Here is a 21,291-nt window from a genome sequence, read left to right on the forward strand (position 1 = left end):
CACAAATCTATTCCAATGTGGTGAACTACCAGTGTGTCCCAAACGGTTCGTTTGACAGTCCCAGCCCTTTTCTAAGAATGTGTTTGTAAGCATGGCAGTGTGACCTGCACCCCTGGGTCCGTGCACCTCATGTTCTCCTGCTCCAGTGTTTCGCCCACGTTCACTGTTGTGCCCAAGGCAGATGCAGGAGGATGCTGGTGCGGGGTACACCCTGCAACCTCTTGAAAGCAGCCTGGTGTTTTCTTACAGGTTTCTAGGGTCAGGCGCTCAGAGCACAGCCTCGGCAATCATCTCTGGCTTCCTCCAGCAACTCAGGAAGGTTTCAAATGCCAGGAGGCCTCTTGGTGTTTCGCTCAGCTTGTCTGGGCACTTGGCCATGCCCCTAGCTGGGGCTGAGACCTGTGGGACCCACTTGAGTGCAGTCACCTCTTTTTCAGCGTAGATGCCCTCAGAGCATGTCCCTTGTTCCTGTCGGATGCTTCTGCGGTGACTCACTGAATCTGGGAATTGTTGCTTCCTTCCACCTAAACTTGGCTGCTTCCCTGTGTGGCATCTGAATTGTGTCTGACTCTCCAGGCCCTTTGGAATCTCTACAGCCCTTCTAGGCAGCCCCTGGGGAGCTGGGGGAAGCATCCGGGACCAATTCTTCCTGTGCCAAGTTACCTGGCAACAACATTTTAGCAGGGGGGAGGGGACTACAAGGCCTGCTGCACTTTTGAACTTAGAGCGCTGAGCGGATGGGGCTGGACAGCTCCATCCACAGGGAGGGCGCCCAGCGGGCAGCCTGTGAAATTGACCAGAAGCTATTAATAGGCCACAGAAGAATGCAGTGGAAGGGGGAGGGTGACAGAGCCAGTGGGGAGCAAGAGAATTAAATGAGGAGAAAAAGTGCAATGGGGAGAGTGCGAGGGACAGTGATGGAATGTGGGAGACAAAGGGAGGGTAACGGAGTGGGGCAGACACTGGAACAGAAAGAGATCAGCGAGCTAGGCAGACAGGGCATCAGATTTACTGTTTTCCTGCAGTTTGTGCAGCCAAGGGGGGAAGTGAATGTAGAATGGGTGTAAAATATTACAAACCCCAGAGTGGCAGCATTCCCACAGGACAGCAGGGAATTCGGCCCACGATTTCATTTCTTGCACCTTTGTCTTTCTCTGCACTCATAAATATTTACCTAATTTCACATGCAGAGCTGATATCTAGTGGCTGCAGAGAGGGTAGTAGAGGGAACCAGCAGGATTCAGCTGGAAGGTCTCATGTTGCACTTTTGCACGGTTACCCTCGCACTGATTCAGCTCTCCTGGTGCTAGCATCGCCAGGACACTGGTGTTCTAGGGGCTCTGTCTAACCCCTCTCAAAGCCCATTGCGATGACCTAGTGGGGGACACACGGAGGTGCTGCGTGCTGTGGTCCGAGACCAAAGGCGGGGAAAGTGCTGACAGTTCCCAGTGGCAGTGGGCCCACACATATCTGCCTCTGGGATGAGAGACACCGTGCTTCCCACTTAGAGCTGCATCTTAAGTAGTCTGCAGAGACCCTCTCCTAGTGCTTGTGTGAGGTCACAGGCTCCCTAGACAGCAAGGCCCCTGGGAAGAAGGACAGTTCCCATCCCACAGAGAGGACGGGGGCCGATATCAGTGGCTTCTTCTCAGCCTAGACAACCCCACTGAGTCCCCAGCGTGTCCCTACCTAACTGCACTTGGGCGCGGCCTTTGGCATCAGTGAGGAGACCACGGGGCCGTGGATCTTGGCAGCCAGTGCATCCATGCCCCACCTCATAGAAAGGCCTGGGGATGTGAACCATCAGGAGCAAGACCTTCCCCCTCCTGGCTCTGTAGACACACAGAAGGGGGGGGGTGCCGTTGCGGCTTGGCACAATGCAGCTCCCTTTGCAGGAGGTGGCTTTAAATCCGCCCTGACTCCTGCAGCCCAAAGGGCCCAGTGCAGCATCCGGCAGCCCACCAGCAAGGCATGCTTAAAATCGCTCTCCATGAAGAGCAGATAAATGGGTCTTAAAATAGCTTTGTGTAATTGGAGCACAGGGGTGCCAACAGTCTCCACGGGCCCCAGGCACGTGGCCAGGGTGCTTCCCCCCACTTTTGGGACTGCACTGGCCCCAACTCTCCTACCCCCCCTTAGTGAGGGAGGGGGGCTGAATTCTCCCCCCAGTCATATGGGGACATTGCTGGCTGTTCCCCTTCATCAGGGAGTGAGGGGGAAGTGCCCAGTTTGCTGCATCCCTCACTCTGGCTGGGGAGCGCAGGGGTAGATGAACGTTTTCAGTTTAGAAAAGAGGAGACTGAGGGGGGATATGATAGAGGTCTATAAAATCATGAGTGGTGTGGAGAGGGCTGATAAAGAAAAGTTATTTATTAGTTCCCATAATAGAAGAACTAGAGGACACCAAATGAAATTAATGGGTAGCAGGTTTAAAACTAATAAAAGAAAGTTCTTCTTCACACAGCGTGTCGTCAACCTGTGGCACTCCTTGCCAGAGGAGGCGGTGAAGGCTAGGACTATAATAGAGTTTAAAGAGAAGCTGGATAAATTCATGGAGGTTAGGTCCATAAAAGGCTATTCGCCAGGGGATAAAATGGTGTCCTTGGCCTCTGTTTGTCAGAGGCTGGAGAGGGATGGCAGGAGACAAATCGCTTGATCATTGTCTTCGGTCAACCCTCTCTGGGGTACCTGGTGCTGGCCACTGTCGGTAGACAGGATACTGGGCTAGATGGACCTTTGGTCTGACCCAGTACGGCCGTTCTTATGTTCTTAACATGCCCCAGCCGGGGTACATGCACCCCTCTCCCTGTGTGCCCACTAGAGCTACAGCAGCTATGGAGAGGTGCCTCTCACCTGGCCCCAAACTACTGTGATGAGACAGGGCTGGGGTTGTCCTCTCTCCCTGGTCAGCCTACGCACTGACCCCCTCCTCTCCAGTCCTGCCCCAGAGCAATGAGTCAAGGAAAGCCTGGACATTTGCATTTTATTTTCCAAAACCCAAAAATTAATTGAGTTAAGGACCTGAAAAATGCTGGGTAAATCTTCCAGTACATCAGTAAATAATCTTAATCATAGCAGCCCCCTAGTCAGTTGCCTTTGGCTTCTGTTTCATTAGTGTGATTTCTCAAGCCGGGGTCAGCCTCTTTTCATTGGGATCGGTGCAAAGCATGAACTCAGGAAAATGTTGGCTGCTTCTTACTAGGCAGACTTCTGGGTCGCCCTCCAGCATCAGGCGCTGCACCTCAGGCATGCGGGTGGCTTCCTAACTGCCATTCAAAGCAACAGTACAACAGAGATCTTGGTAGTTTAGCAGAAAATGGCTGTGTGCTGGCCTCCTCCCTCTCCCAGTACACACCAGGGATGCATCGCTGTACCTCAGCCTAGCACTGCTTGTAAGGGTCCCGCAGAGCAAGATAGGGCAGTGCAACTGGCCAGGAGTCGCTGGGCCAGTACTCCAGCTCTGGTTCATAGGCAGGTATCTCGTAGCGAGAATCAAAGTAGATGAACAAGGGGCAGCAGTAGAGGAGAGCGATGGATATCAGTACATGCCTGGCAAAAGAACAAACGGGGGGAGGTGAAAAGCAGGTAGCAGCACCAAAGCCAGTTCGTCTTGCTCTCTGCAGTCACGGAACACTAGAACTGGAAGGGACCTCGAGAGATTATCAAGTCCAGCCCCCTGCCCTTACGGCAGGACCAAGCCCCATCTAGAATTCTAGATCATCCCTGATCTTAAACATGGCATGATTTTCCGAAAATGCTTTCAATGGAAAAGTTTTCAGTTAAAAGCATTTTCGGAAAAGCACGTCTAGATTGGCAGGATGCTTTTCCGCAAAAGTACTTTTTGCAGAAAAGCGTCCGTGGCCAATCTAGACACGGTTTTCTGCAAAAAAGTCCTGATCGCCTTTTTCATGATCGGGGCTTTTTTGCGGAAAACAGTACTATGCTGTCTACACTGGCCCTTTTGCACTAAAGTATTTCGGAAAAAGACTTTTGCCCGAATGGGAGCAGCATAGTATTTCTGGAAAAGCACTGATGATTTCACATGAGATCGTCAGTGCTTTTCCGGAAATTCAAGTGGCCAGTGTAGACAGCTGGCAAGTTTTTCCACAAAAGCAGATGATTTTGCGGAAAAACTTGCCAGTCTAGACACAGCCCTCCAGTGATGGAGATTCCACAACCTCCCCAGGCCATTTATTCCAGTGCTTAACCATCCTGACAGGAAGTTTTTCCCAATGTCCAACCTAAACCTCCCTTGCTACAATTTAAGCCTTTTGTTTCTTGTTCCATTATCAGAGGCCAGGGGAAAAAAATTCTCCCTCCTCCTTGTAACACCCTTTTAGGTACTTGAAAACTGCTATCCTGTCCCCTCTCAGGCTACGTCTAAACTGCAGTGCTTTTCCGGGATACCAGAGGTATCCTGGAAAAGCAATGCCGCATCCAACGAACGCATCCGCTTTTCCAAAACAAATTTCAAAAAATTGGACGTGTTCTTTTGCCATCCCTATAAACCTCATCCTATGAGGAAGAAGGGATGTGTTGAAAGAGCAGGTTTTTCCAAAATCTGGCACTGTGTAAATGCACCAAATTTCGGAAAAGCAGAAAAAGATACACAAATTGTGAACCACAATTTCCATCTCTCTTTCCGACTTACCTTTGTAGTCTAGACAGCCTCAGTCTTCTCTTTTCCAGACTAAACAAACCCAATTCTTTCAGTTTTCCCTCATTGAACCATGTCAATTCCATTGAATTGGCATTTTTCCTTCAGAAAAATGTCCACCAATTCCAGAAGTGAAGGTTGAGAGTGGGATTTTCAGAGCAGACTAAGGGAGTTAGGGACACAAGTCCAGTGGGATGTAGAGACCTGATGCCCTTAGGTTCCTTTGGAAATCCCAGCCAAACAGAATTAAAAAATGAAGATGAATATGAAGTAAGGGAATATTTATCAACCCTAGCAGATATGCTACCACAGAGTTTTTCATCTCCCCTCTCCCCATTCCAGAGCTTTCTGATTTCCTGTTCCCACAGGCTGTCTCTGGCTATTCCATTCTGAAACCACTATGACGGTTTCCCCCCTGGTGGAACAACTAACTCCCGTAGCGATTTCTCCACTGAGTCAAAGCAGCCACTCTTACCAGAAGCTGTGAAGGTAACAGAAGTTAAGCCTCTGCCAAAATCCGCAGAACCACTTGTCGCTTATCCAGCAGCTTATGGCTAGTACCCACCACATGACCATGAACGCAGCTGTGCGGTGGGCACGAGGGTTACTGCACCTGGGAGGCAGGAGTGGGGGAGAGACGGCTTTCTTGAGATTCAGAGAACATTGCCCTTTTGGTGTAAGATGCATTTTAAAAAGCAAGAGTTAGATTTAATTTGCCAGCCCTAATATATCAGAGCAGGACTTAGAATCATAGAACACTAGCACTGGAACGGACCTCGAGAGGTCGAGTCCAGTCCCCTGCCCTCATGTCAGGACCCAGTACCTAGACCATCCCTGCTAGATAGCTATCTAACCTGCCCTTAAATATATCCGGAGATGGAGAGTCCACAACCTTCTTAGGCAATTCATTCTAGTGTTTAACCACCCTGACAGGCGGGAAGTTTTTCCTAATGTCCAACCTAAACCTCCCTTGCTGCAGTTTAGACCCATTGCTTGTCTGCTTCCCCTTGGAAATGGACAAGCCACTTTCTCCTGCTGTTCCAATCCAAGCACTCTAGGCTTGGCAGGTCACAACCTTTGGGCTTGCCCGTATCAGTGATTAAAGTAAAAAAAAAAGTTTGAGACCCTGCATGTAATTGCTTGGGCACCAGCCCCTTTTTCATTACACATTAAGCACTGCTGCTGTGTTTGGTGATGATCAAATGTGCAGGAAATGAAAGACCTTCAGGTGGCATTTAAAAAGAGCTCAAGGGAGTTAGGCACCTCTCTCCAGTTAGACTGATTCTGGCTCCTAGCTCCCTTTGGCTCTGTGGAAAATACTAGTCTCCATCCCCAGAACAAGCACAACATGGGGAGTGGCAGAGCAAACTTCTGCACTGCAGTCAGAAGGTGCAGCTGAAGCATGGACAGGCATATTCAGGCTACCTTTGGTCTGTCTAGAACTAGATCAAAGGTGGCTCAGGCATGCTGCTGTGAGATCCCTGTGTAGCTGTCCTGTACTGATGGGAGAGAGCTCTCTGGCGACATAAACCACCTCCTACATGCGTGATAGCTCTGTCTGTGGGAGAGTGTCTCCTGCCAGCATAGCGCTGTCCACACTAGAGGTGTAAAATCCTGTTAAATAGGTCAAGTTTAACTGGTTAACCGATTAAATGGGTGGGCAAGTGGGGGCCACTCCAGCCCCTGTGAATATCCCCTATGGGTGGGTTTCAATCATTTACTGTTTCCTGTTACAGGGATTTAAAGTCGATTTCAATATCTAGTTGCTTTTCATTTTGTGATTTGCATTGTGGGACGAGGAAAGTGCTTTTTTTTTTTTTTTAAATTTTGCACTTAAATGGCTGATAGGATTTTTAGTGCAAGTTTTTATAAAGTATTCCCCATGTGGCAGACTCTGAAATGTGAAATCTGTGGTCAGTGCAGAATATGTGAAAAGAATGGGTCTGAATAGGGACAGGGAATGGCTCGCTCATTACAATAAGTAATTTTCCACTTTAGGTATCCTCACCACCTTATCCACATGCACCTGGATTGAATTAGCTCTGATGTAACTCTCCCATCTCTGTATCCCTAGTATCTGTTTCTTAAACTTCATACATCTGATGAAGTGAGCTGCAACTCACGAAAGCTTATGCCATAATAATAGTTTTTATGGTGCCACTAGACCCCTTGTTGTTTTCATGTGAAATGAGGGGGTTTAATGGAATGTCTTTTGCAACTTTATCATCACTGGGTACTAGTCAGTGCCCACTGTCATATGGTAACTTGATGCTTGGCTGACTTCCCAAATCACTCGCATGGTAAATAAACGAGTACCAGTTTCTAAATACTGTAAACTGAGTCAAGGCATTTGCTTCATTTTAAATCATTTGATAAATGAGTTGTTGCTAATTCTGCTGACTTGGCTCTAAACTAGAACATTGTTGCATTGCAGGTTTTTACATATTTGATTGTCTAAACTTCAGGTTTGCAAAGCTCTTTGCACAGACATGGTATAACCCTGGACACCTTCACTTCTAGTAATTTCAACCATGATTTGGGGTCCTCACAGAATGTAGGTGAGGTCCAAGGTTTGATTTTCGGTTTAATTTCACCATTGTCCACAGGTGTGCTATTCAATACTAGAAATCAGAGTGAGGCCCAAAGAAAATAAGCAAGAGAAATCTGAAGGGACCGACGTGTGTGTATACAAAGTGTCTGTGTACTTGCATGGTGTCTTGTGTGGCAATATTGGGGCTGTGGTGTAGGGCCTGTTTATGCACACACATGTGAGGATGTTTTACGTGCACATGCACTTTTGCATGTGTGTGCTGGCGTGTGTATGCTAAGCATGTGGGTGTGTGTGCACTTGTGTGTTTTTGTGTGTGTATATTTGTGTGTATGCATGTGCTTTGCCTGTGTGCATGTAGCTGTGTATTTCTTTGTGCATGTGGGTCTGCTTTCCCCTGCAGCCAGGAACATGCAGTAAGACTGCAAACAAATTTCCCTGCAAAGGACACCCACACCTTACTTTTTCAGCTCCTGGCAGGTTAAGTACAGGAAGTGGAGGGAGATGCTGTTGAGGAGATAAGCGTTGAAGGCCGGTTTGATGAATGACATCAGGGTGCAAGCGACAGTGGCGATGCCAACCAGCCAGACAAACTGAGTCCTAATGAGAAAGGGGAGTTGGAGAAATAGGGGTTGGTAACTGGGAGGTTGAGCAGCTGAAATCCTCCCTTCGGGCTGCTGGGATAGCATGGCCAGCCGACTCCTGGCTGTACCCAGACGATGCCAGCCTGCTGGAGTGACCGGTCCCCTAGCACAGTCCCATGGTCTGTGCCCCCCTCCTCTCCCCCCGCCCCCCGAGGCCTTTTCGCTCTCAGAAACGCCCGGCCATGAGGTTTGTGTCTGAACAGGCCCCTGAGACGTGTCCCAAAGACCCAAACGCCCTTGCTGGCTCAGCTCTCTGCATGCCTCCACAGAGCCCACCCAGCAGCCGAGGCGAACTCTGCGCCCGGCTCCTGCCTTTCACCGTCTCACAGTCCCCTGGCCTGGAGCCCACAGTCTGCTGTAGCCACCTGCAGAGGCCCCAGAGCTGTGCCTGGCAGAGGGCAGGGCTCAGCTGCCGGCCTGAGACAGCAATGGAGCCATGCCCAGGAGGAGGCCAAGAACCGAGTCTCCCCAGAATGCGGTGACTGAGGGAGAGGGCATTTCCCAAAAGGTGCCGTGATAGTATGAAGAAGTGGCCTGCACCGCCGGCTCCTGCTGGGTGGGCATTGCAGCACGCAGGGCCTGAGAGGCAGGGCTGGGGCAGAGGAGTTTTGTGTGTGTCAAGGCTCTGAAGGACTGAGCCCAGTGGCAGAAGCTCCATCGCTACTGACAGCCCCGGATTGCTGCTGCAGACCCACTCAGCCCTGGCAGAACAACAAGTGCACCCTAGCGAGAGGACACATTCTCATGCAAATCCCTTGCAAGTCCCTCCCCCGCCTGCCAGTCGCAGTGAACTCCTGATGACCTCTCCCTTGGCAAACTCCATGTGCCACCAAGCCCAGCCCGCACGTGGTGGAAGGGGGCAGAGTGACTCTCCCTAGACCCTGCCCCTGGAGCCAGCACCGTGAGGCTGCCCGAAGGCCCCCGGGTGCATTGATGGGTTTTATTGCCACTTGTTTGCCATTTGCTTATTACCACCGGGCAGCAATAGCACAAGTCTGACTTGGAAATGCCCAGCACAGTGGGGCCCACCAGTCCTGGGCAAAAACCGAATAAATTGCAGTCAGCAAAATGCTTGTCCCCTGGGAGTGAACACGGACATTCACAGGGCTCTGCTGGGGCTGGCTTGGATTTCCTCCCTCTCTGCTCTATGGACGGTTGGCGCCTGTCGCATTTTCACCCAGGCAGTCAGTCCAGTTTGGGGCTTCTGTGTCTGGGTGCCATTTAGGTGCTTGATTTTCAGGGACCTGCCTCCACATGGCATTTGAACCAGAAATCCAGTGACCATGGAGTCACTGAGCCCACGCCAGACCCTGCTCAGCCAGGGCTGCCTCCGACCTGCAGACAGGCTCCGGGAGACAATCCAGCGAGCGACAGGGGGAAGGAAGGAAGAGAGCAAGCACTGGGGGCGAATTGACGCAAGGGCAGGGTCTGGGGAAAGAGGTGGGGCAGGCGGTGGGACCTCAGAGACCTGGTGGCTACCAGCTAGTAGAAAGGTGGAAGTGGTTGCTCTATTCAGAGACCCTTTCTCGCTTGCTGCAGCAGGATCACCTATGTACACACTGACTCCAGCCGATGGCCCTGAGACTTTGGGAGCAGCCCCAGGAAAGCCTCATAAAACCTGAGGCTCAGGCAAAAAGCCTGTGATGGGTCCCTGTCTGTCTCTTGTGGTTTTGCTCTTGTGTATACCAAGCTGCAGCTCTGCCCCTGCATCCCACAGTGCAACCATCTGGGCATGCATGGGACTGCAGGGACAGCATCAGGGAGATCACAGCCATCCAGAAATGAGCCAGAGCAAGAAGTGCTACAGGGGAAGCATTAGCAACCGGTGTATTGAGGTTGTTTGCTGCTGCCCCTTGTAAATATTTTTCCAACCCTGTTTTACTGTCAGAGCTTTTGCATTGCTATGTTCTGAAGGGATGGTCCTGGGGCAGCCTTTTGCTGTCCCCACAAAAATCCAGCCAGATTTGGCTGAGTTATAAGCTGCTGAAAATCACTATTTACTTGTGCCCAGTTGAGCCATGGTGTCCAACCAGTTCTGAAGCAGTCGCCACTATTGGCAACTAGCCACACTCAACTAGCCAAATAGCCACATGTGGCTAGTAGCTTGCGTGTTGGGCACCACAGCTGTCGAGCTTCTCATTTGTTGCTCAAAACGTCTGAACAGTCCGTCTGCACTGAGCATGCTCCCCAGAATCTCCCTACATAACGTGGAAGCAGATACCCAGAAATGAAGCCCCACATGGGACAGGGCACAAGCAATTGGCACGTCCCCATTGTCCTCATTTTCCTTCCATGAAAATCCCCTGGCTGCGGCGTAGTGGGCGGGGCACTCACCTCTTACCGAGGTCGCCCTCGCTTTAAGTCCAAGATACGCTCCAAAGCACTTGGGCTTACAGCAAAGCAGCTTGAAGCGGGGAATTTTCCCCCCACGGCTGACTTCTACTTGCACAAATTGGACTTAAGAGCGGGGAATGGGAGGACTTAGCACGTCGGTTCCTCCAAGCATCAGCAACCTAAGTGTGGAACGGGTGTACCTCAGAGCGACTTATAGCGGGGGCGCCCTGGACCCCAGGCTCCCCAGCAGAACATGTTGGTGCAAGAGCTCTTAAAAATGGTTGGGAAAATCTGCATGAAGGGAAGCCTTAGGCAGCCTCAGCAGAGCAGCTGCTAGCCGTTGGGGGATTGCACAGGGCTGGATCTGTGGTCTCCCACTTGGCAAACCCAGGTCTGCTCCACTCATTCCCCTTGGGGTCTTGCCAAATCTATGTATTTGAAATTCTCCATGCTTAGCCTCCTGGTTAGCTTTGCAGGGAGAGCCCGCTGCCGCAAGATAAGTTCTTGGACGGCGGGGGAATCCCCTGGTGGGGCCACTAACTGAGCTTTTGCCTGTGAACTGGGAGGTTTCTGGTTCCCAGTACAAGGGATAGGAACCTCTAGGGTAGGGGTGGGCAAAATGTGACCCGCTGGCTGGATCCGGTCTACCAAGCCACCAGATTCGGCCCATGGGAGCCTCAGCCAGGCTCCCTGCCTGACCTGCCCCCACAGGCTGCTCAAAGCAGCTCTCTGAACACAGGCAAGCTCAAAGGGGGATGGGGAAGGGAGAGGCCTTGTGCGCTGCCCCCACCCTCAGCACAATCTCTCAGCTCACACTGGCCAGTTTCCTGCACTCCTGTCCCAGGTCACAACCTGCTCAGACTCTGAACTCCTTCCTGCACCCCTCCTCCAGGTCAGAACCCTCCCCTGCACCCAGACCCCCTCCCCGACCCCACACCCTCTCCTGCACCCCTGTCCCTTAGCCCAAGCGTCCTTCTGCACTCCGTCTCCATCCCAGACCCCGCACCGCCCACTGGTATCATGGAAGAGCGCAGCCCTCGACCACTGTCCAAATTCTTGAAGCGCCCCACACAGCAAAAGTTATTGCCCCAGCCCTGCTGTAGGGCATCTCGTCCCACACAAGTCTCAGTGGCCCAGCCCTCCCCAAGGGAATCTGCAGCCTTGCGCCCCACCCAGGTCGTACCTGTCCTTGATGAAGCCCGGGAAGTGACATTTTGGGAACCAGAAGGTGTACGTCAAGGCGAGGGTCCAGAGGATGGACAGTTCGTCCAGCAGCTGTCCCACGTAGCTCAGGGTCACGTGATAGTACGTAGAGAAAATACCTGCAACGAGTGAGGCTGGTGCTGTTTGTCACCTGCCTCCTCCCAGCTCAGTGCTCTGTCCAAGAGGCAACCCACTGCAATTCCTGTCTCGGGGACCCCACCGTTCCGCTCTGTGCCACCAGCCCCTTGGGGCCTGTGTTGTACTTCTCCTCCCTGCCTTTTGGTCCTGCGCTCAGCTGCTCCCCGTCTGACCCCAATGGACACTGCAGGGTTGGCCGGTTGTAATGGAGACTGCGGTCCAGCCCCACGTTTGCAGTGAGGGAGAAGTGGGTGGGATTCCCTTGGGAGGCGATAAGAGCTCTCCTGGTCATGCTGGGTCCCCTGTTGGGGGTCTGGTGTATCCCTGAGCCTGGACATGAGCCAGAACTCAGCTGGGCCCAATTCCCATTTCTACTCAGGCCCCTTTACACCGCTTCTGTCCAGCCTTCAAATGTGCCCCCTCCCTAGGATCAGGCTTGTCCAGTGGGCCGGAGGTGGGGAGGTTTCCATGCCAGACGGCACACGCTCCTCTTCAGTTTCCAGATACACCCACAGCCCCTTTGGCACCCTGCCAGCCGCTGTGAGTCTGCCGAGAGAATTCCTCCTGCGCCGTGCGAATGGCTGGGGGCTGGGTGGCCATGACACATGCTGAAGGACTCTTCCCCAGGGAGGCCCTGACTGAGGAAGGCCCGAAAGCACTTGTCTAGCTTGGAGCCCACCCCCTATGCAGTGGGGTGCCTGAAGGTAACCATGTCCTTATGCACCTCCCTGCATCAGGGTCCTAGCCCGTCGGGCAGTGAGGCAGGACGGTCCTCCCAGGGTGGAGGAGATGAGCAGTCCCTCCATAACAGGAGAACAATGGCTAGATCCAAAATTAGGACCCCAAGACTCTCCCCACGGGCTCGGTGGGTTTGTCTAAGCTGTAGCAGGGAGGGGCAGTTCCCAGCTGGCTCACGCTAAATAGGAGCATGGCCACAGTGGCACAGGGACAGCTCGGGCTGGCCAGCAAACACAGGCCATCCACGGGCCTAGGCATGTGCTGGGGTGGCCGCGCTCCTATCTGGCGTGCCAGCTCGAGGAAAGCTAGCCCGAGTGCGCCTCCCAACTGTCGTGCCAGCATGCCCTGGGAGTCACAGGGTCCAATTGTCCTGCAGGTCCCCTGGGCACTACCGAGAATGTTTGCAACCCACAGGAAAAGTTCTGCTGCACTCTGGCTCTTGCTTCCGTGACAAAGGAGTTGGGGGTGAAATCCCTTGGCCTGAATGCAGCTTAGGGCTGGCAAATAGAGCCCTACAGCATCCATTGCCCCTTACAGACTCTGACATGCCCGAAGGACTCAACACTGCAAGGATTCTAGGCTGCAGATTTAAGTCCATTATGCCTGGGGCCCTTTCAAATTTTCAGGTAACAAAATCTGGGGGTACGTCTACACGGCGAGGAAAACCCCCTCAGAGCTTGTGGGGCTTGGGCTGCAGAGCTAAACACAGCAGTGTAGACAGTCCTGCTTGGGCAGAGAGCTAGGCTCAAACCCGGTGAGCCTATCGGCACCGGATCTGAGAGTCTTGGCTGCGGCGGATTGTTCTTTAAAGTGTAGACATGCCCAAGGAGCCGAGAGCTACCTTTGGCTCCTCCCAGACTCTGCCCTTTCTGTGGCATCTCTTCGGCAGAGTAGCACAGAACAAAGACTCCCTCCTGGTCACTGACAGGCTGGTTCTTTTGAAAGCCGGAAGCAGTGGGGTTATGTTAGGCCTTTTAGTAACACTGAAACATACCTGTGACTAGGACCATGATGGAGAGGCTGTATGCAGACAGAGGGCGCTGCTGAACATATTGGTGATTCAGGTACAGTAAGATGGGGAAAAGGAGGAAGAAACTCACGTTGCTGATCTGAAAAACAACAAGCAGCACACCCATTCAGCTTCAAGGGCCCTGTGTCAGCTGGGGCAAATCCCTGCACCTTCCCATGCCTCAGTATCCCCCATGTAAAACTGGTCCCTCCTGTGACGGTGCCCCCCATGCTATGAAATGTGGCTTATGAATATAAATATGCACAACTCAAAGATGCTTTAAACAAAATACCTCATGTGACCTATCCATTGTACTGGCACAGGCTGCTGGACTTGGGTGTCTTATTTCTTGTGTGTGACGTTAGAAATATGAAGTGTGAGACTGTGTATAGTTTTAAATGTGCTAATGAGAGCCGTTACTGCGCCCCTCCCCCACAAGCCTTAACATCTGAGAGATCAACTTAAAGTCTTGTAAAAAGCTAGGGATGTAACAGTGTAGTCGACTAACTGATAAGCAAAAGCTTATAGGTTGATCCTACAGACAACACGCATTCCCCCTTCCCTTCCCCACATACATGCTTGCCAGTCAATTTTTTTAGCAGGCTGGCCAGTAGCCCAGCTCAGTTCTGGCTCGTGCTTGGTCCAGGAGCTCAGACCCCCCCTAGACAGGGGCAGGGGCAGCCCGTCCATATAGGCAAACTAGGCGGTCACCTAGCCAAGTTAAATGGGGCGCCAAATGGTGGCGCAATATCACTGAAGGGTTTGGAGGTGGGGCTCTGATTGCATGGCTCACCTAGGGTGCCAATTGCTGGCAGCTAGTCTAGGGCCACCCTTGGACAGGGGCTGCTGCCACCCCGTGTTGCTGCCTCTTTATCAGAAGCAGCAGCAAAGGTCCACAAGGGGAGCTGGGTTTTAAACTGGTTCCCCTCGCAGACCAGCTCCCACCTGGCACCCTATGCTGCTGTGTCTGATACAGAGGCAGCAGCGTGGAGTGGCAGGGGGCTTCTTGGGAGTGGGACCGGCCCCGCCCCCAGGGACTATAGAATAATCGAGTAACTGATAAGAATTCACAAGGTTACTCGACTAGTCAATTAGCGGATACCTAACATCCCTATAAAAAGCCTGGATTGTCCTGCAAGTCCAGAGGTGATTGGACTAGTAAGACATGACCCTACCACCCGCGACTGGGATTCTATTTTGACCCAGGTGTTTTTCCGTGGAAGGGGGAATGCGGAACAACAGATTCCCACCCTAGGTAGAGACTAAGCAATAGGAAGCTGTCAGGCCTTGGTTCTCTCTGGCATGAGACCCATGAAAGAGGACCGGGGACCCAGGTCAAGATAAAAGCGGGTTGTCTGTGACCTGAAGATTGTGCCTAGAACAAGAACAGCACGTGAGGGTAAGAATTTGCTTGCAGTACGTGCTTCGTGAGTGAGAACTAGCCGGGCGCTTTCTTTCCCTTCTGCCTTTGTCCCTGGGTGGTGTTGGTTGGGAAGGAGGAGCTTTGCAGAAAGAAGCCAGTAGGATGCCAGGATGGGGAAGAACTAGCATTTGCAAGGGAGGTGGATGGAGTGGGAGCAACAGCAGGGAGCGAGAGGGGGCAGGGATTAGACTGGGGCCAGAGTAATGGTCCGTTACCTGGGAAGCTCTCTAGGCTGGAGGGTCGAGAGCGCAGTTGCCGCTATTCAGTACAGCAGTGGTCACATGAAATAAATGTCCATTGATCATACTTTTAAAAGTCACATGACAAGATGACTCTTCCCTGGGCCCGTGGGCCAAGCTAGCTCAGCCCCGCTACGCCTGTAACCAGTGCCAAGCTTGAAGGGGGAATACAAGGAGAGAGCCCATGTCTGGTTCAGTTTTGGGGTGAGACATTTCAGCTAGCAATGTGCAGCAGTGTCCCACAGGGGTTTGGGCAAGAGGAATCCTGTGTCCAGTTGCAATTGCAGGACGAATCGAGGGAGGTGGAATGCAGCAAGGACACCAGGCTGACAGCCTGCCTCTTGGGAGGAGTGCCCTGAAATCTCGACAGACCACAACCGTCTGCAGCTTGGAGACATCTCATCGGAAAGGGAGCATCTTTGGGATGCAGCTCTCAAGCACTGAGCCAGAGGAAAGAAAGATGGATGGTGAACAATCAAGATGACAAACTGCCTCACTTGGTCCTTCTTTTGTCTCCTGTCTAGGCACTAACTTGGGCCCAGACCCTGCAGACTCAGCGGATGTGGGCCCTTATAGCCAAGTGGCTTCTCATTCATCTCAGGAGCTGCTAGGTCAGGGTTTGCTTATTTTGAGAGACCCAGAGGTTGGTCCTGAGCTCAAGGTCACATGGCCTGAGGCTACTATGAAGTGGTTAGAAGCAAGATGCAGATGCACAGCTTAGCAAGCTTGGGATGCGAATGTTGACTCTCTCCTTAACTTCTGTGGATTAATCCTGAATTGCATCAAGTCCTTCATGAAAGAAGCCTTTTTACAGGAATTTTCAGGCCAAGAAGATCTGCCTGGGTATGTCTACACTACCCTCCTAATTCGAATTAGGAGGGTAATGTAGGCATACCGCACTTGCAAATGAAGCCCGGGAAATTCAAATCCCGGGCTTTATTTGCAAGTGCAGTATGCCTACATTACCCTCCTAGTTCGAATTAGGAGGGTAGTGTAGACAGACCCCCATTACTTCACACCAGTACCTGCACTATTCCCATCATGCACAATTAGCCAAAGCTAGAATTGGAGAAGACTTATCATTCATATCTTCAGGCTGCTTGTGACAGACGCAAGCAGACATACTAGTTCCGCTGGTGAGATCAGTGGCAAACTGTTCAAGAAAGGCAGAGAAAACATGCCAAGAGTGTAACAATAACACACAGGCTGGAGAACAGAGACTCCCAGAACACAAGAGGAATCACAAAGGACAGACAGCGAGCAAGTGCTCCCAGAAGGGGTGGCAGAGTGGAAATCACAGGAGTTAGCCGGAGGAATTAGCACTGGTTGCTCCATCAAACACTCAGCAGATAGGAAGCATCGATGTTTGGTCCATGCAGGCTCTCTGCATCCTTGTGCACCACAACAGCATCCTTAATGACACAATCTCACCACCATTTCCCGAAGAATACAGGATGTGAAGCACAACAAGAGCAGAGATTAGCGGCACGGTACAAAATAGAGGAGGATGCTAGGCTGGGACCTGTGCAAAGGAGGCTCAAGAGACATCAGACTAGTCTCATCCAGGGCAAGTCCAGGCTGGCAGCTAGCTGCAGAGGTGCTGTAACGTTGCCGACCACAGTGTCTGCCCACCACCCTCCACACTGGATCCTCTGCAGATGAAAAGGTAGCAGCAGACCTCCCCCAAAGTGCTCAAGTCAGGCCAGGACAGCAGCAAGCGTTCAGCTGTAGGAGAGAGACAGCTCACTGACTCACCAAGCGGGAGTGTGAGGCGGGCCAGGACAGGGGCAACAGGGCATGCTGCAGCTCAGGCATAAGGGGCAGGTGGGGAAGTCTTTTGCAGAGAAGCAGCCTGCATTGCTCATGGCTTAGATCAGTGCTCATCACTGGCACTAGGAAAGCAGGGGTCTCCTCTAAGGAACACTCCAGAAGAGGCAGCAAGAACTACCAGGGTGATCTCTGCCCTGGATTCTAGCCAGCCTGTGCAGTGTGAGACTGAAGCCAGTTGATCAGCAGGTGGGATCTGCAAGCTGCTCCTTCGCAATCCATCTCCTGCTGCAACCGTCACCAGCGGAGCAGGGAGAGACATACAAGTGACACCTTTGGCCCACAGCCAGGCACACCTATTTAGCAGGATCAGCCTGGGCCCGTTTCAGACACGGAATCGTGTCACAAGGTAATTCTGAATCCTCCTTGCATTGCAAGAGCAGAGCCAGTTTCCCTGGCAAGCGCTCTGTCGAACCTGTCTGGTGACATTACCAGAGGCCCCAAAGAATTTTCCTTCAGGCACAGGCATTTCTCAGACAGGGGCCACCTTTTAGAAGGGAAACCGTTTCCTGGGAATTTTCCCACCCATTCATAATTCTGTGAGCTCCTTAGAGCTAAATGACCAATGAGCTCCTATGGGCCAGTAAAAGATCCATGTGCTGCTACGCACCCACGAGAGTGAGGGTTAATCCAGCCAGGCGGGATTTTCAAATGCTGCACAGGGAGGGAGGTGCCGCGCTCTCACTGAAAGCCAGTGGAAACGGAGTCTGCTGGGTACTACTGAAACCCTGCTCTTCCTTTGGTGATTAACCAGGTATAGGTAATTGAAATTTCTTACAGGTACTGTCCTATTGCAAGCCGGGTCCCTGCCAGGAGCTTTTGCCGCAGCTCAGCCAGTTCTTGCCAGAGCTGCGCACCGGGGCACGCCCCGTTACTTTCATCTCAGGGGTTAACAAGGGTGGACTGGAGTGAACAATCGAGTTTTTGGCTCGGTGGCTGAAGCAGGCGTGAGATCACGTTCATTTGGAACCAGCTCTGATTTTTTTCAGTTTTCCTTGATGAAATGGGAAAAAATCCTTTGGGTCAACCACAAGGTTTAAAATATTGATTGGAAACAAAGTGCCCACACTTCATCCCAAATGAAATTTTTCTGACATTTCCCTCCAGCTTTTTTCATCTGAAACTATTTGCCAAATTCAACCCAGATTTGTCACCTGCCTCATGTAATTTTCTGCACATTTATTATTTGTTGAAAATATTTCACCCACATCTTATAACGGGGAACAGGTTTTGGTGGGGTGGTGAGGAGCAGCTCTTACTCATAGACTCATAGGGCTCGTCTACACTGGCCCCTTTTCCGAAAGGGGCATGCTAATTTCACAGGTCGTAATAGGGAAATCCGCGGGGGATTTAAATATCCCCCGCGGCATTTAAATAAAAATGTCCGCTGCTTTTTTCCAGCTTTTAGAAAAGCCGGAAAAGAGCGTCTACACTGGCCCCGATCCTCCAGAAAAAAGCCCTTTTCCGGAGGATCTCTTATTCCTACTTCAAAGAGATTCCTATTCAAAGTAGGAATAAGAGATCCTCCGGAAAAGAGCTTATTTTCCGGAGGATCGCGTCCAGACTGGCGCTTTTCTCCGGCTTAGCTACACGTGGATGATTTTTAAGCCAGATGGACGTTGGAAGGCAACGTGACTTACAGAAGGTCATGCTTCTTGATTCCCAAGCCAATGCTCTACCCACTGACCATGCTACCCCCCCACAGAATAGCTACCCAGAGTGCAGTATAACTGTAGTGGTAGATTAGAATCCCACGTGTGGGGCTGTAATGGGGTCGGCACTCACCTCATGCGAGCACCCCGTCTGGCTGAGTGCAGGTTCCTGCACGGCCTCAGTTTTAAAAGCCTTGTGATTCCGGCCAAGTCACACTCTGTGCATTCACAAGCCCCTTCCGGGGCACACCGCTAACAGGCCCACCCCGGTGCCCTCTGTAGAGTCTCAGGTCCACGCTGTACCCTCAGTTTGTTGCCTCACTCTGAGCGAGAGCGGTGCCTCCAGGGATTATCCTCCTGGAGACAAGTCCTTTGCTTGAGCTCAGCACCTCACCTTCAAGTCCATCAGTCGCTCAGCAGCTCTCCACTGGGATCTGTGCCTGGTTCTGCCAGCCAGCCACCCCCGACCTTCTCCCTTCCAGGTCTGGGCTTCAACTGAGCTGCTGCTAGTCCTGCAGCTCCTTTGGTAGTCCCTCCTGGCCCCTGCTTGGCTGGACTTCTCTATGGCCTTTCTCTGGCCTTAGTGGGCAGAAGCTCAGCTGGAGGAAGCTGGCTAGTGGTGACATACTGCACTGTGCAACCCCAGCAAAGCTCCGACCAATGGTCCAGCACTCTAGTGCAGCTGCTGCCACTGGTGCATGGAGAAGCCGCCGGGTAACTGAGAGCAAAATATAGCCAGCCCTTAGATTGCATGTCCTTTTTCAAATCTTCCGCGTAGTCTAGACAAGCCCTTAGAGATTCATGAGGGTAAACCCATTTGATGGAACAACTGGCGTAAATACTTTGCAGAATCAGACTGTAATCCAGGGGTGGGCAAAAGGGCCTCCGGAGGCTGGATCCAGCCTGCCAAGCAAGTTGATCCGGCCTGCGGAGGCCCTGCCACTCCCCCTTCTGCCCTGAGGTCAATCAGGGCTTGGAGGTGGGAGAGTGCGCAAAGTATCCTCCCGCTCTGCCAGGGGCATGGGCACCTAGGGGGATCCTCGGAGGGGAGCGGGGGGAAGATTTCACTCGCTCCCCCATCACCAGACCAATCAAGTCTGTGGGTGGGGAAGCAGGGAAGTGTCCTGGTCCCTCCCCTTTTGCCGGAGGCCCCGCCCTTTCCGGAGCGGCCCGGGGCCACTTCAAAAATTTCTGAAGTGGTCCCCGGTAAAAAATTATTGCCCACCCCTGCTCTAAGCACTGACAATGTGGTGAGTCTCAGGAGTAGCGGAGCTAGTCTGTATCTGCAAAAAGAATCAGGAGCCCTATGGCACCTTTGAGACTAACGGTGCGTCTACACTGCACCCTTAGCTCGAAATAAGCTACACAATTTGAGCTATGCAAATTACCTAGCTTACTTGGAGTTAATTTCAAAATAAATCACTACTCCGAAACGTCCCTTAATCCTTGTGGAACGAGGTTTACAGGGACATTGGAATAGCAAGCCCATTATATTTTGAAATAACGGGCTTGCTTAAATGACACAAAATAGCTATTTTGGGATACCAGAAGTATCAGATTTATTAGGATATAACCTTTCATGGGTAAAACCCACTTTGTCAGATGAATTGAAGTGGAAGTTACAGAAGCAGGAGTCTATACAAGGAAGAAGTTGCTTGTGTCAATGAAGCTAATCCAGGCACGGTGGATGTGGCTCATTCCCAGCAGCTGATGTGGAGATGTGCATATCCAGAAAGGGAAATTGCCTTTGTACTGCGTTAACCAGTTGAGATCCTTATTTGCTCCTAAGTTGATAGCGTTGAATTTGCAAGTGAGTTCCAGTTCAGCTGTCTCCCTTTGTAACAGGGGTTTGAAATTCTTTTGTAGAAAAATGGCTACTTTCAAACCCATCACTGAATGTCGAGGCAGGTTAAAATGTTCCCCTACAGGCAGGGGCGGCCCATGAGTATCGGCCGACTTGGCAGTCGCCTAGGGCGCAGCCTTCACCGGGGCGCCCTATGATGATGTCACGGGGTGCGCGGGGCACCCGATGATGACATCACACCATTGACGGCCGTGCAGGCGGGGGCGCCGATCGCGCGTTCCGCCTTTAGGCGCCAGCTGCTGCAGCCGGCCTTAGGCCGCTCCTGCCTACAGGTTTATGTGTGTTACCTTTCCTGATGTCTGATTTCTGTCCATTTATCCTTTGGTGCAGTCTGTCTGGTTTGGCCAATATGCACACCAGAGGGGAATTGCTGACAACCAGCTAAAGGAGTTAGGTGCCTATTTGCAGATGTAGTTGCCTGAATCTCTTTAAAGATCTGGTCCAAATTCCTTACTCTAAGTCACACAGTCTTTGGGCCCAGCCTGGCTTCCATTGAAATCAATTGAAAAACCTTCGTGGCCTTCAGTGGGAGTAGGATCAGGCCCTAAATACAGGCGAATACAAAAGTGACTGATTGGTGACAGACTTCTAAGGGTATGTCTACACTACCCTCCTAATTCGAACTAGGAGGGTAATGTAGGCATACCGCACTTGCAAATGAAGCCCGGGATTTGAATTTCCCAGGCTTCATTTGCATAAGCCGGGCGCCGCCATTTTTAAATCCCGGCTAGTTCGAACCCCGTGCCGCGCGGCTACACGCGGCACGGAGTAGCTAGTTCGGATTAGGCTTCCTAATCCGAACTAGCTGTACTCCTCATTCCACGAGGAATAAGACATACCCTAACTGATTTCTGACTTTTCTTCATTTATACATTTGTATCTAATTCCCACATTTACATTTATCTGCCTTTGTGAGTTTACAGCTCTCCTGCTGTCTTTAGGGTTGCCAGGTGTCCGGTTTTGAACAGGACAGTCCAGTATTTGAGCTTTCTGTTCAGGAAACAAATTGAGAAAA

At 51.7% G+C, this 21,291-nt stretch overlaps 1 protein-coding gene across 1 annotated transcript in view; it reads right to left on the reverse strand.

Annotated features, from left to right (window-relative positions):
• Positions 1-1,500: 1,500 nt before the first annotated feature.
• The window catches only part of ACER1 (alkaline ceramidase 1), a 30,498-nt gene continuing 10,707 nt past the window's right edge, over positions 1,501-21,291 (reverse strand). Inside the window, exons 2-6 of the mRNA XM_006125535.4 lie at positions 13,257-13,371; positions 11,367-11,505; positions 7,668-7,805; positions 5,133-5,270; positions 1,501-3,549 (exon numbers count right to left, since the gene is read on the reverse strand). Of these exons, the coding sequence (XP_006125597.2) occupies positions 3,381-3,549; positions 5,133-5,270; positions 7,668-7,805; positions 11,367-11,505; positions 13,257-13,371 (699 nt within the window). The 3' untranslated portion in view covers positions 1,501-3,380. The remainder of the gene's footprint in view (positions 3,550-5,132; positions 5,271-7,667; positions 7,806-11,366; positions 11,506-13,256; positions 13,372-21,291) is intronic.

The sequence above is a fragment of the Pelodiscus sinensis genome, chromosome 19 (genome assembly GCF_049634645.1).
Source record: "Pelodiscus sinensis isolate JC-2024 chromosome 19, ASM4963464v1, whole genome shotgun sequence".
NCBI classification, from domain to species: domain Eukaryota; kingdom Metazoa; phylum Chordata; order Testudines; family Trionychidae; genus Pelodiscus; species Pelodiscus sinensis.